Source organism: Anolis carolinensis, unplaced genomic scaffold (assembly GCF_035594765.1).
Source record: "Anolis carolinensis isolate JA03-04 unplaced genomic scaffold, rAnoCar3.1.pri scaffold_27, whole genome shotgun sequence".
Classification (NCBI taxonomy): Eukaryota; Metazoa; Chordata; class Lepidosauria; order Squamata; family Dactyloidae; genus Anolis; species Anolis carolinensis.
This window is the reverse complement of record NW_026943836.1, coordinates 150001-166367: the sequence shown is the minus strand read 5'-3', so window position 1 is coordinate 166367 and position 16367 is coordinate 150001. Positions and strand designations below refer to the sequence as shown.

The window sequence follows — 16367 nt, the reverse complement described above, 5'->3', positions numbered from 1 at the left end:
AAGCAACAGATACGTTGGGGTCTGGGGTGAGACTCTGACACTTCCGTTTCCAATCACGATCTATTTAATCATGGTCACAAACATTGTTAATGTTGATCTGTAAACAGCAGAGAGAGAGAGAAAGAGAGAGATAAAACGCGATTACAAGCCTAGCCGTTATGCTGGAGGAGTCTGTGGGGGGCGCCGGGCGGTGGCCGCGTCCGCTCCGGCCCCGAGGGCCACTCTACCCTAATTTGGCATGGGTGCAGGGGGGCCCGCCGGCTGCCTCTTGCGGGGCGGGGGGCGCGGCGGGGGCTGCAGAGGCACATGGAGATCACCAACCCGGAGCAGGTTGTACATTCCACAGAGAAGGAGGAGCAGGAGGAGGAGCAGGAGGCAGCGGCCGTCACAGGTCCTCGTCGCCGATGCCCTCGAAGGCGTAGTTGCCGTGGAAGTCGTTGGCCCCGATGTCCGCAGCAGAGCTGGAATGGCTGATGGCCCGCAGGCTGACCGAGCCCAGCTTGCTCTGCGGAGGAACAGAAGGGGTCACAGGGTGGTTGCGTGTTTTCCGGACAGTATGGCCATATCCCAGAGGCATTCTCTCCTGACGTTTCGCCCACATCTGTGGCAGGCATCCTCAACAGCCTCAGGCCCCTTCCTTTCCCCCAAAAAGCAAAACAAGTATACAGTGTTATATAGTATACTAGCTGTGCCCGGCCACGCGTTGCTGTGGCAAAGTGGTGGTGGTATTGGTTAAAAATTGTTGTGTAATTTTTATTTGACGTTATTTGCAGTTTTTATTAATTTTATTGTAAGTTATATTTTTATTTATTATATTTTATTATTTCCTTGTATTATTTTTAGTTATTTTCTGTTATTATAGTATTTTATTGTATCAATTTTTTTAGTGTTTTTTATTATTTTTTATTGGGTTGCTGGGAGACCAAGTTGGAGGAGCTTAGCCTTCTAACTGGCAGCAATTGGAGAAAAGCGATTATTCCTCTCTCTCTAATTAGGACTTTATTTTTCTTTCCTTTTTGTTGTATCAACCTAGAGGCATGGATGATGGGTTGTGTTGTCAAATTTCGAGGTTGGGGGGCCTGTAGTTTTGTTGTTTTGTGGGACGCCGTGATGCCATCACTCTTTTATATATATAGACTAGCTGTGCCCGGCCACGCGTTGCTGTGGCGAAGTATGGTGGTATGGGAAATAAAGTACAGTAGAGTCTCACTTATCCAACATAAACTCTGGTTTTTACTCCTACTTCCTTTCTCACCTCGAGTTTTAATCTAGTGTCCTTGGTTTTATTGTTCTTTTGACCTTGTTTAATGTAGTGTATATTTTCTTTTATTGTGTTGTTTAATGTGCTATGATTTGTTGTTCTATTATATTTTGTTATATCGTATTGTTCTGGGCATGGCCCCATGTAAGCCGCCCCGAGATGGTGGCGGGGTATAAACAAAGTTTATTATTATTATTATTATAAACGGGCCGGCAGAATGTTGGATAAGCGAATATGTTGGATAATAAGGAAGCATTAAGGAAAAGCCTATCAAACATCAAATTAGGTTATGTTTTTACAAATGAAGCACCAAAACATCATGTTAGACCACAAATTTGGCAGAAAAAGTAGTTCTATACGCAGTAATGCTATGTAGTAATTACTGTATTTATGAATTTTGCACCAAAATATCACAATATATTGAAAACATTGACTCCAAAAATGCGTTGGATAATCCAGAACATTGGATAAGTGAGTGTTGGATAAGTGAGACTCTACTGTATTGCGGAATTGGTGGTAGTTAAGGTAAAGGATAAAGGTTTTCCCCTGACATTAAGTCCATTATAAATGGGTTATATAGCTGTGTGGAAGGGCCTTGAGTCTACACTGCCATATAATCCAGTTAAAATCAGATAATCTGTATTTTATAGGCAGTGTGGAAGAGGCCTAAGTGAGGCCTAACTCTGCCTGTCCCCTGGGCTGAGTGAGTTGCTAGGAGACCAAGTGGGTGGAGCTTAGCGTTCTAACTGGCAGCAATTGAATAAAACACAATTATTCCTCTCCCTCTAATTAGGACTTTATTTTTCTTTTTGTTGTATGAATGTAGAGGCATGGATGAGGGGTTGTGCTGCCAAGTTTAGGGTTTCCGGGATGTGTAGTTTTGTTGTTTTGTCCTAGGCCGAAACGCCATTACCCTTTTATATATATATAGATAAGACAATTTGATCTAGAAATGAATAGCTAAACAAGAATATATAATGGTACAATATCTAATAATGCAGTTTTTTTAACAGGGATTATACATATAGCCAGAGTTTTTGTCTTCACTCATATATATATAGTATTTAAGTCCCATTAGTACTTTTATATATTCCTGGTGGAGGTGATTCAAGCTGTCAGAGTTATGTCTTCACTCTTCTTTATTGTCTTATAGTTGGTAAACAATGGAAAAGAAAAGTCTCTGTAGGAATGAATCAAATACTTGAGGTGTCCTTGGAAAAAGTGTTGTCGAAGGCTTTTATTGCCGGGATCACAGGGTTGTTGTATGTTTACTGGGCTGTATGGCCATGTTCTAGAAGTATTCTCTCCTGACGTTTCGCCCACATCTATGGCATCACAACCTCTGATGATGCCTGCCATAGATGTGGGCGAAACGTCAGGAGAGAATACTTCTAGAACATGGACAATACAGCCCGGAAAACATACAACAACCCTGTCCTCGGGAAAGTCTCTACAAAGACTTGTAAATCTTTTGTTTCGGGAAAATCTGTTCTTCAGGATTCTTCACAAGTGTTATGAGACGCAATACATTCCTAAATAAGTGATAATAGACAGCTTAATAGATATGCCAATGGCACCCGATAACACAAAGACAATAAAATAATTATGCACATTTCAACATGTATAACCACTGTTAAAAACTGCATTATTAGATATTGTACCATTATATATTCTTGTTTAGCTATTCCTTTCTAGATCAAATTGTCTTATATACTATATAACACTATTGTGTATAACAGCTGACTACTTGTTTTGCTTTTTGGGGAAAAGGAAGGGGCCTGAGGCTGTTGAGCAGGGGTCCCCAAACTAAGGCCGGGGGGCCGGATGGGGCCCTCCAAGGTCATTTACCTGGCCCCCGCCCTAAGTTTTATAATATTTTTATATCATTTTTAATAATATTATATATTGTATATACATATAATATTGATAATAATATTATAATGTTATATAATACTAATACCATATAATAATATTAATTATATGTTATATATTACATATAATATTACAGTATAGTGGGATAGTTCACTATAGTAATATATAATGCTAATATTGTGCTATGCTAATAATATAATATATTGTATGTACATATAATATTGATAATAATATTATAATGTAATACAATATAACACTAATAATAATACCATATAATAATATTAATTATATGTTATATATTACATATAACATTACAGTAAAGTGGTATAGTTCAATATAGTAATATATAATGCTAATATTGTGCTATGCTAATAATATAATATATTGTATGTACATATAATATTGATAATAATATTATAATGTAATACAATATAACACTAATAATAATACCATATAATAATATTAATTATATGTTATATATTACATATAATATGACAGTATAGTGGTATAGTTCAATATAGTAATATATAATGCTAATATTGTGCTATGCTAATGATATAATATATTGTATGTACATATAATATTGATAATAATATTATAATGTAATACAATATAACACTAATAATAATACCATATAATAATATTAATTATATGTTATATATTACATATAATATTACAGTATAGTGGGATAGTTCAATATAGTAATATATAATGCTAATATTGTGCTATGCTAATAATATAATATATTGTATGTACATATAATATTGATAATAATATTATAATGTAATACAATATAACACTAATAATAATACCATATAATAATATTAATTATATGTTATATATTACATATAATATTACATATAATATTACTAATAATATTACAGTATAGTGGTATAGTTCAATATAGTAATATATAATGCTAATATTGTGCTATGCTAATAATATAATATATTGTATGTACATATAATATTGATAATAATATTATAATGTAATACAATATAACACTAATAATAATACCATATAATAATATTAATTATATGTTATATATTACATATAATATTACAGTATAGTGGTATAGTTCAATATAGTAATATATAATGCTAATATTGTGCTATGCTAATAATATAATATATTGTATGTACATATAATATTGATAATAATATTATAATGTAATACAATATAACACTAATAATAATACCATATAATAATATTAATTATATGTTATATATTACATATAATGTTACAGTATAGTGGGATAGTTCAATATAGTAATATATAATGCTAATATTGTGCTATGCTAATAATATAATATATTGTATGTACATATAATATTGATAATAATATTATAATGTAATACAATATAACACTAATAATAATACCATATAATAATATTAATTATATGTTATATATTACATATAACATTACAGTATAGTCGTATAGTTCAATATAGTAATATATAATGCTAATATTGTGCTATGCTAATAATATAATATATTGTATGTACATATAATATTGATAATAATATTATAATGTAATACAATATAACACTAATAATAATACCATATAATAATATTAATTATATGTTATATATTACATATAATATTACAGTATAGTGGGATAGTTCAATATAGTAATATATAATGCTAATATTGTGCTATGCTAATAATATAATATATTGTATGTACATATAATATTGATAATAATATTATAATGTAATACAATATAACACTAATAATAATACCATATAATAATATTAATTATATGTTATATATTACATATAATATTACAGTATAGTCGTATAGTTCAATATAGTAATATATAATGCTAATATTGTGCTATGCTAATAATATAATATATTGTATGTACATATAATATTGATAATAATATTATAATGTAATACAATATAACACTAATAATAATACCATATAATAATATTAATTATATGTTATATATTACATATAATATTACAGTATAGTCGTATAGTTCAATATAGTAATATATAATGCTAATATTGTGCTATGCTAATAATATAATATATTGTATGTACATATAATATTGATAATAATATTATAATGTAATACAATATAACACTAATAATAATACCATATAATAATATTAATTATATGTTATATATTACATATAATATTACAGTAAAGTGGTATAGTTCAATATAGTAATATATAATGCTAATATTGTGCTATGCTAATAATATAATATATGGTATATACATATAATATTGATAATAATATTATAATGTAATACAATATAACACTAATAATAATACCATATAATAATATTAATTATATGTTATATATTACATATAATATTACAGTATAGTCGTATAGTTCAATATAGTAATATATAATGCTAATATTGTGCTATGCTAATAATATAATATATTGTATGTACATATAATATTGATAATAATATTATAATGTAATACAATATAACACTAATAATAATACCATATAATAATATTAATTATATGTTATATATTACATATAATGTTACAGTATAGTGGGATAGTTCAATATAGTAATATATAATGCTAATATTGTGCTATGCTAATAATATAATATATGGTATATACATATAATATTGATAATAATATTATAATGTAATACAATATAACACTAATAATAATACCATATAATAATATTAATTATATGTTATATATTACATATAATATTACAGTAAAGTGGTATAGTTCAATATAGTAATATATAATGCTAATATTGTGCTATGCTAATAATATAATATATTGTATGTACATATAATATTGATAATAATATTATAATGTAATACAATATAACACTAATAATAATACCATATAATAATATTAATTATATGTTATATATTACATATAATGTTACAGTATAGTGGGATAGTTCAATATAGTAATATATAATGCTAATATTGTGCTATGCTAATAATATAATATATTGTATGTACATATAATATTGATAATAATATTATAATGTAATACAATATAACACTAATAATAATACCATATAATAATATTAATTATATGTTATATATTACATATAATATGACAGTATAGTGGTATAGTTCAATATAGTAATATATAATGCTAATATTGTGCTATGCTAATGATATAATATATTGTATGTACATATAATATTGATAATAATATTATAATGTAATACAATATAACACTAATAATAATACCATATAATAATATTAATTATATGTTATATATTACATATAATATTACAGTATAGTGGTATAGTTCAATATAGTAATATATAATGCTAATATTGTGCTATGCTAATAATATAATATATTGTATGTACATATAATATTGATAATAATATTATAATGTAATACAATATAACACTAATAATACCATATAATAATATTAATTATATGTTATATATTACATATAACATTACAGTAAAGTGGTATAGTTCAATATAGTAATATATAATGCTAATATTGTGCTATGCTAATAATATAATATATTGTATGTACATATAATATTGATAATAATATTATAATGTAATACAATATAACACTAATAATAATACCATATAATAATATTAATTATATGTTATATATTACATATAATGTTACAGTATAGTGGGATAGTTCAATATAGTAATATATAATGCTAATATTGTGCTATGCTAATAATATAATATATTGTATGTACATATAATATTGATAATAATATTATAATGTAATACAATATAACACTAATAATAATACCATATAATAATATTAATTATATGTTATATATTACATATAATATTACAGTATAGTGGGATAGTTCAATATAGTAATATATAATGCTAATATTGTGCTATGCTAATAATATATATTGTATGTACATATAATATTGATAATATTATAATGTAATACAATATAACACTAATAATAATACCATATAATAATATTAATTATATGTTATATATTACATATAATATTACAGTAAAGTGGTATAGTTCAATATAGTAATATATAATGCTAATATTGTGCTATGCTAATAATATAATATATTGTATGTACATACAGCTGCTCTGAGTCCCCTTCAGGGTGAGAAGGGCGGGATATAAATGTAGTAAATGTAATAAATAATTTTAGACTTAAGCTCGCTTTAACTCTGAAATGACTTGAAGGCAGAACAACAACAACAACAATCCTAATTCACTTGACTATCTCATTGGCCAGAAGCAGGCCCACACTTCCCATTGAAATCCTGATAGGTTGATGTTGGTTACAATTGTTTTCCTTTTTAAATATTGCATTGTTCTTTCATTGTTGTTGTCGTTTTGCACTACAAATACGACATGTGCAGTGTGCATAGGAATTTGTTCGGTTTTTTCCCTCCAAATGATCATTCGGACCCTCCACGGCCTGAAGGGTTGTGGACCGGCCCGCTGCTTAAAAAGTTTGAGGACCCCTGCTGTTGAGGATGCCTGCCATAGATGTGGGCAAAACGTCAGGAGAGAATATCCCAGCCATGAAAGCCTTTGGCAACACAGAAGGGGGTCAGGCGAGGCTTCTGCCCAAAGACCCCAAGAAAGCGTGGAAGAAACCCACTCACCGAGACCTTGGCCATGGCGTCCCAGCCGGCGTCCGGGGAATCCTGGCGGAAGAGATGGACAGGCAGGTAAACGGGAGAAGCCGCCCACCCAGGTCACCCCACCGGCCACTGGGACTTGGGGAGGGGTCCGCTTACCAGGAGAGGGGGGGACTTGGCCGCTTGCTGGCTGTTGGAGCGCTGCATGGCCCCGTTGGCCCGCCTGCGGAAGACCTAAGGAAGGAAATCAATATGGGACGCTGTTCTGGACCTGGTGTTCTGACTTCTTTAAGGGGGATTCCCTCATGATATGAGCCAAGAGAAACGGGGAGGCCGCATCTGGTTTCACCACCACGCATGTAACATTTACCCTCTTTCCCCGAAAATAAGACATCCCCTGAAAATAAGACCTAGTAGAGATTTTGCTAAATATAAGGCCTCCCCCGAAAGTAAGACCTAGCAAAGTATTTGTTTGGAAGCATGCAGGATCGGTAAATGTACATACCATAGATCAAGGGTCCCCAAACTTTTTAAACAGGGGGCCGGTTCACGATCCTTTGGACCGTTGGGGGGCCGGACTATAACTGGCCACCGAGCAATAATAATAATAATAATAATTCCAGCATATCTATCTTGTTTGCTGTGTCATACAATAAAATAATAACAACAATAAAAAAGAGGGTTGGAAGAGACCCTTTGGGCCATTGAGTCCAACCCCCTTTTGCCTTTGTGCACCGAAAGCACAAGCAAAGCACCCCTGACAGATGGCCACCCAGCCTCAATTTTTATTATTATTATTATTATTATTATTATTATTATTATTATTATTAATAATAATAATAATAATAAAGAGGGTTGGAAGAGACCCCTTGGGCCATTAAGTCCAACCCCCTTTTGCCTTTGTGCACCAAAAGCACAAGCAAAGCACCCCTGACAGATGGCCACCCAGCCTCAATGTTAATAATAATAATAATAATAATAATAATAAAGAGGGTTGGAAGAGACCCTTTGGGCCATTGAGTCCAATCCCCTTCTGCCTTTGTGCACCGAAAGCACAAGCAAAGCACCCCTGACAGATGGCCACCCAGCCTCAATTTTTATTATTATTATTATTAATAATAATAAAGAGGGTTGGAAGAGACCCCTTGGGCCATTAAGTCCAACCCCCTTTTGCCTTTGTGCACCAAAAGCACAAGCAAAGCACCCCTGACAGATGGCCACCCAGCCTCAATGTTAATAATAATAATAATAATAATAATAATAATAAAGAGGGTTGGAAGAGACCCTTTGGGCCATTGAGTCCAATCCCCTTCTGCCTTTGTGCACCGAAAGCACAAGCAAAGCACCCCTGACAGATGGCCACCCAGCCTCAATTTTTATTATTATTATTATTAATAATAATAAAGAGGGTTGGAAGAGACCCCTTGGGCCATTAAGTCCAACCCCCTTTTGCCTTTGTGCACCAAAAGCACAAGCAAAGCAACCCTGACAGATGGCCACCCAGCCTCAATGTTAATAATAATAATAATAATAATAATAATAATAATAATAATAATAATAAAGAGGGTTGGAAGAGACCCTTTGGGCCATTGAGTCCAATCCCCTTCTACCTTTGTGCATCAAAAGCACTAGCAAAGCACCCCTGACAGATGGCCACCCAGCCTCAATGTTAATAATAATAATAATGTGATTTTGTGATACGAAATCCAGCATATCTATCTTGTTTGCTGTGTCATAAAATATAATAATAATAATAATAATAATAATAATAATAATAATAATAATAATAATAATAATAATGGTTGTAAGAGAAGAAGAGACCCCTTGGGTCATTTGGTCTAACCCCCTTCTGCCCTTGTGCCATGGGGGCCGGATAAATGGCTTCGATGGGCCGCATCCGGCCCCCGGGGCCTTAGTTTGGGGACCCCTGCCATAGATGGTTGTACATGGAAATAATGGTACAGTAGAGTCTCACTTATCCAACACTCACTTATCCAAGGTTCTGGATTATCCAACGCGTTTTTGTGGTCAATGTTTTCAATACATCGTGATATTTTGGTGCTAAATTTGTAAATACAGTAATTACTACATAGCATTACTGTGTATTGAACTACCTTTTCTGCCAAATTTGTTGTCTAACATGATGTTTTGGTGCTTCATTTGGAAAATCATAACCTAATTTGATGTTTAATAGGCTTTTCCTTAGTGCCTCCTTATTATCCAACATATTCGCTTATCCAACATTCTGCCGGCCCGTTTATGTTGGATAAGTGAGACTCTACTGTAGTAACAAAAAATCCTTGATAGCATTCACAGTTTACTATTGGATAAACACAGATGTCTATAATAAACAATGTAATGAGCTATACAACACACAATAATGGTTCAAAACGTAAGTAGTACACAATATGTATATTAGAGCATCATATACATATTACATTCACAGAATCAATGCTTAGCCCTATGGTATATCTAACTCAGTATTATAAATCAAACATGATGATATAAGTCTCTGCAGTCCTAAAAGGATTTGATTGGCTTAAAGGCAAACCGATTCGAAGGATTCCTCAGGACTCCACAGGTTTAGATGATGATAATAATAATAATAATAATAATAATAATAATAATAATAATAATAATAAATATGCCCAATGGCCAAACAATAAAGTGTCACCAGCCAGAGGCCTATAAATATCTGGGCATATTACAGCTGGACAACATCAAGCATGAACATGTGAAGACTGTGGTCAGCAAAGAATACACACAAAGGGTCAGAAAAACTCTCAAAAGCAAGCTCAATGGAGGCAACACCATCAAGGCCATAAACACCTGGGCCATACCTGTCAGAAGATATACTGCTGGCATTATAAACTGGACACAGGTGGAACTGGACAATTTGGACAGAAAAACAAGAAAACTCATGACCATTCATCACTCACTGCACCCTCGCAGTGATGTTGACCGGCTTTATCTGCCTAGAAGATCAGGGGGCAGAGGACTCTTACAAGTAAAACAAGCAGTCAAAGAAGAAGAACATGCCCTGGCAGAAGATGGAAAGCAAAGTGAAGAACCTGCTTGGATTGAAGTCAAAAATCAGAAACTCCTCAAAGCACAGCAGACAAAAAACCAGTACAAGAAAACCGCACTACAAACTAGAGCTGACAGCTGGCACAACAAAACACTGCATGGAAAGTTCCTTGACAAAATTGAAGGAAAAGCTGAGAAGGAGAAGACCTGGCTGTGGCTCACGAATGGGACCCTGAAGAAGGAGACGGAAGGCCTGATCCTTGCAGCCCAGGAGCAAGACATCAGGACAAAGGCAATTCAGGTCAAGATCGAAAAATCAGCTGATGACCCAAAATGCAGACTGTGCAAGGAAACCATGGATCATATCCTCAGCTGCTGTAAGAAAATCGCACAGACAGACTACAAACAGAGGCACAACTATGTGGCCCAAATGATCCATTGGAACTTATGCCTCAAGTCCCACCTCCCAGCAGCAAAGAACTGGTGGGATCACAAACCTGCAAAAGTATTGGAAAATGAACATGCAAAGATACTGTGGGACTTCCGAATCCAGACTGACAAAGTTCTGGAACACAACACACCAGACATCACAGTTGTGGAAAAGAACAAGGTTCGGATCATTGATGTCGCCATCCCAGGTGACAGTCGCATTGACGAAAAACAACAGGAGAAACTCAGCCGCTCTCAGGACCTCAAGATCGAACTGCAAAGACTCTGGCAGAAACCAGTACAGGTGGTCCCGGTGGTGATGGGCACACTGGGTGCTGTGCCAAAAGATCTCAGCCGGCATTTGGAAACAATAGACATTGACAAAATCACCATCTGCCAACTGCAAAAGGCCACCCTGCTGGGATCTGCACGCATCATCCGAAAATACATCACACAGTCCTAGACACTTGGGAAGTGTTCGACTTGTGGTTTTGCGAAACGAAATCCAGCATATCTATCTTGTTTGCTGTGCCATACAACATCGTTGTGTTGATAATAATAATAATAATAATAATAATAATAATAATAATAATAATAAACTTTATTTATACCCCGCCACCATCTCCCCAACGGGGACTCGGGGCGGCTTACATGGGGCCATGCCCAGAACAATACAATATAACAAAATATAATAGAACAACAAATCATAGCACATTAAACAACACAATAAAAGAAAATATACACTACATTAAACAAGATCAAAAGAACAATAAAACCAATAGATCCAATAGTAAAGCCAAGGAGACAGAATCAATGCTGATGTAGATCCTGAGGAGCTGGTTATTAACTGGAGTCGGTGGTAATATACTTTTGGGTTATATACCATAGGACTGAGCATTGATTCTGTGAATGTAATATGTATATGATGCTCTAATACACATATTGTGTACTACTTACGTTTTGAACCATTATTGTGTGTTGTATAGTTCATTACAGGATTCACAGTTTGTCTGGTTATGTTGCTTTGTGATGACAACTACTGTACAGTATATAATAAATGTGAATTCTTCATGGAAAAATAAGACTTCGCCTGAAAATAAGACCTAGAGCAGGGGTCCCCAAACTAAGGCCCGGGGGCCGGATGCGGCCCTCCAAGGTCATTTAGCTGGCCCCCGCCCTCATTTATAATCTATTTTTATATCAGTTTTAATAATATAATATATTGCATATACATATGATATTGATAATATTATCATTTTATACAATATAACACTAATAATAATACCATATAATAATATTAAATATATGTCATATATTACATATAATATTACAGTATAGTGGTATAGTTCAATATAGTAATATATAATGCTAATATTGTGCTATGCTAATAATATAATATATTGTATGTACATATAATATTGATAATAATATTATAATGTAATACAATATAACACTAATAATAATACCATATAATAATATTAAATATATGTCATATATTACATATAATATTACAGTATAGTGGTATAGTTCAATATAGTAATATATAATGCTAATATTGTGTATTGTATGTACATATAATATTGATAATAATATTATAATGTAATACAATATAACACTAATAATAATACCATATAATAATATTAAATATATGTCATATATTACATATAATATTACAGTATAGTGGTATAGTTCAATATAGTAATATATAATGCTAATATTGTGCTATGCTAATAATATAATATATTGTATGTACATATAATATTGATAATAATATTATAATGTAATATAATATAACACTAATAATAATACCATATAATAATATTAATTATATGTTATATATTACATATAATATTACAGTATAGTGGTATAGTTCAATATAGTAATATATAATGCTAATATTGTGCTATGCTAATAATATAATATATTGTATGTACATTTAATATTGATAATAATATTATAATGTAATACAATATAACACTAATAATAATACCATATAATAATATTAATATATATTACATATAATGTTACAGTAGAGTGGTATAGTTCAATATAGTAATATATAATGCTAATATTGTGCTATGCTAATAATATAATATATTGTATGTACATATAATATTGATAATAATATTATAATGTAATACAATATAACACTAATAATAATACCATATAATAATATTAATTATATGTTATATATTACATATAATATTACAGTAGAGTGGTATAGTTCAATATAGTAATATATAATGCTAATATTGTGCTATGCTAATAATATAATATATTGTATGTACATATAATATTGATAATAATATTATAATGTAATACAATATAACACTAATAATAATACCATATAATAATATTAATTATATGTTATATATTACATATAATATTACAGTATAGTGGTATAGTTCAATATAGTAATGTATAATGCTAATATTGTGCTATGCTAATAATATAATATATTGTATGTACATATAATATTGATAATAATATTATAATGTAATACAATATAACACTAATAATAATACCATATAATAATATTAATTATATGTTATATATTACTAATAATATTACAGTATAGTGGTATAGTTCAATATGGTAGTATATAATGCTAATATTGTGCTATGCTAATAATATAATATATTGTATGTACATATAATATTGATAATAATATTATAATGTAATACAATATAACACTAATAATAATACCATATAATAATATTAAATATATGTCATATATTACATATAATATTACAGTATAGTGGTATAGTTCAATATAGTAATATATAATGCTAATATTGTGCTATGCTAATAATATAATATATTGTATGTACATATAATATTGATAATAATATTATAATGTAATACAATATAACACTAATAATAATACCATATAATAATATTAAATATATGTCATATATTACATATAATATTACAGTATAGTGGTATAGTTCAATATAGTAATATATAATGCTAATATTGTGTATTGTATGTACATATAATATTGATAATAATATTATAATGTAATACAATATAACACTAATAATAATACCATATAATAATATTAAATATATGTCATATATTACATATAATATTACAGTATAGTGGTATAGTTCAATATAGTAATATATAATGCTAATATTGTGCTATGCTAATAATATAATATATTGTATGTACATACAGCTGCTCCGAGTTCCCTTCAGGGTGAGAAGGGTGGGATATAAGTGTAGTAAATAAATGCAGTAAATGAATAAATACATAATTTTGGACTTAGGCTTGGCCAAATTCTGAAATGACTTGAAGACACACAACAACAACGACAATCCTAATTAACTTGACTATCTCATTGGCCAGAAGCAGGCCCACACTTCCTATTGAAATCCTCATAGGTTTATGTTGGTTAAAATTATTTTCATTTTTAAATATTGTATTGGTCTTTTATTGTTATTGTTGTTGTTTTGCACTACAAATAAGATATGTGCAGTGTGCATAGGAATTTGTTTGTATTTTTGTTTCAAATGATCATTCGGCCCCTCAACAGTCTGACGGATTGTGGACCGGCCCTCGGCTTTAAAAGTTTGAGGACCCCTGGCCTAGAGCATCTTTGGGAGCAAAAATTAATATAAAACAGTGTCTTATTTTCAGGGAAACAAGGTATTTGAGGCAAGACATTACGTTTAACTCGGTGTCAAGAGCTCTTACATCCATCCATCCAGCAGACGGGCCTCTCAAGAGGAAATCAGAAAAATGCAAATGTGGCAAAACACTTCCTTGAACAATGGGATGTTCCCAGAGTTATCTAGCCTGGAAACAAGTTCCGGAACATGTTCATCAAGCAAAGAGATAACAGGCGATAAGAAGATGGGGATGGCCTCCTGCATTGGCCGTGTCTCCTGACAAGGACCGTCCAGCCCACTTGCGAGAGAGGCCTCTTGTGAGTGTGGGTGGAGTGTGAGTGTGTGTAAGAGCTCTTGGTGCTTCACTGTCATGTCTTGTCTCAAATAAATGTTATAAAGGTCAAGGTTTGCCCTGACGTTAAGTCCAGTCGCGACCGACTCTGGCGGTTGGTGCTCATCTCCATTTCTAAGCCAAAGAGCCGGCGTTGTCCATAGACACCTCCAAGGTCATGACTCCATGGAGCGCCGTTACCTTCCCGCTGGAGCGGTACCTATTGCTCTACCCACATTTGCATGTCCATAGACACCTCCAAGGTCATGTGGCCACTGGCATGACGGCATGGAGAGCTGTTAGCTTCCCGCTGGAGCAGTACCTATTGATCTACTCACATTGGCATGTCCATAGACACCTCCAAAATCATGTGGCCACTGGCATGACTGCATGGAGCGCTGTTACCTTCCCACCAAAGCGGTACCTATTGCTCTACTCACATTGGCATGTCCATAGACACCTCCAAGGTCATGTGGCCACTGGCATGACTGCATGGAGCGCCCTTACCTTCCCGCTGGAGCAGTACCTATTGCTCTACCTACATTTGCATGTCCATAGACACCTCCAAGGTCATGTGGCCACTGGCATGACTGCATGGAGCGCTGTTACCTTCCCGCCAGAGCAGTACCTATTGATCTACTCACATGGGCATGTTTTCGAACTGCTGGGTTGGCAGAAACTGGAGCAAAAGCGGCCACTCATGCCGCCTCCGGGGTTTGAACCTGGGACCTTTCGGTCTGCAAGTTCAGCAGCTCAGCGCTTTAACCCACTGCGCCACCGGGGCTCCTAAAATGTTTCATGCGAAGTGATAAAACCAAATTGGGTCTCCCAGCTTCTCTTTGCTTGTGTCATAAGGGAATTCCCCTTTTTCTCGCTCCGAAGCGGGTTCGTAAATAGATATGAAATAGATAGAATAAATAGAATGCAAACACTGCCTGCCCTCCCTGGGCTGCCATGCAGCTGCCAATGGGCCGGATCCCTCTTACCTTGCGGATGTTGCCCCCAGACTTCTTCACCATCAGCTCATCCACCATGGACTGCAGGCAGATGCTCAGCATTATAGCCTGGAGCAGGAGGAGGGGTGGACAAGAGAGCAGAGGCCCTGAGGTCAGTCCTTCTCCTCTGGGGTCTCAGCCCCGGCCAGCAAGGCCAGGAGACCCCCCCCCCCCCCCCCCAGGCTTCCTTTCCATGAATGCCTGTGAGTTGCAGCCGGAAGCAGCCTCAACTGTCGGCCGGATGGGAGTGCCCACTAGGAGCAGCTCCGCAATAATAATAATAATAATAATAATA

At 33.1% G+C, this 16367-nt stretch overlaps 1 protein-coding gene across 1 annotated transcript in view; it reads right to left on the bottom strand.

The window, feature by feature from the left end:
- Positions 1–46: 46 nt before the first annotated feature.
- snx17 (sorting nexin 17) overlaps positions 47–16367 on the bottom strand; it is a 38396-nt gene continuing 22075 nt past the window's right edge. The window contains exons 12-15 of the mRNA XM_062966705.1: positions 16064–16141; positions 7836–7910; positions 7701–7742; positions 47–505 (exon numbers count right to left, since the gene is read on the bottom strand). Of these exons, the coding sequence (XP_062822775.1) occupies positions 386–505; positions 7701–7742; positions 7836–7910; positions 16064–16141 (315 nt within the window). The 3' untranslated portion in view covers positions 47–385. The remainder of the gene's footprint in view (positions 506–7700; positions 7743–7835; positions 7911–16063; positions 16142–16367) is intronic.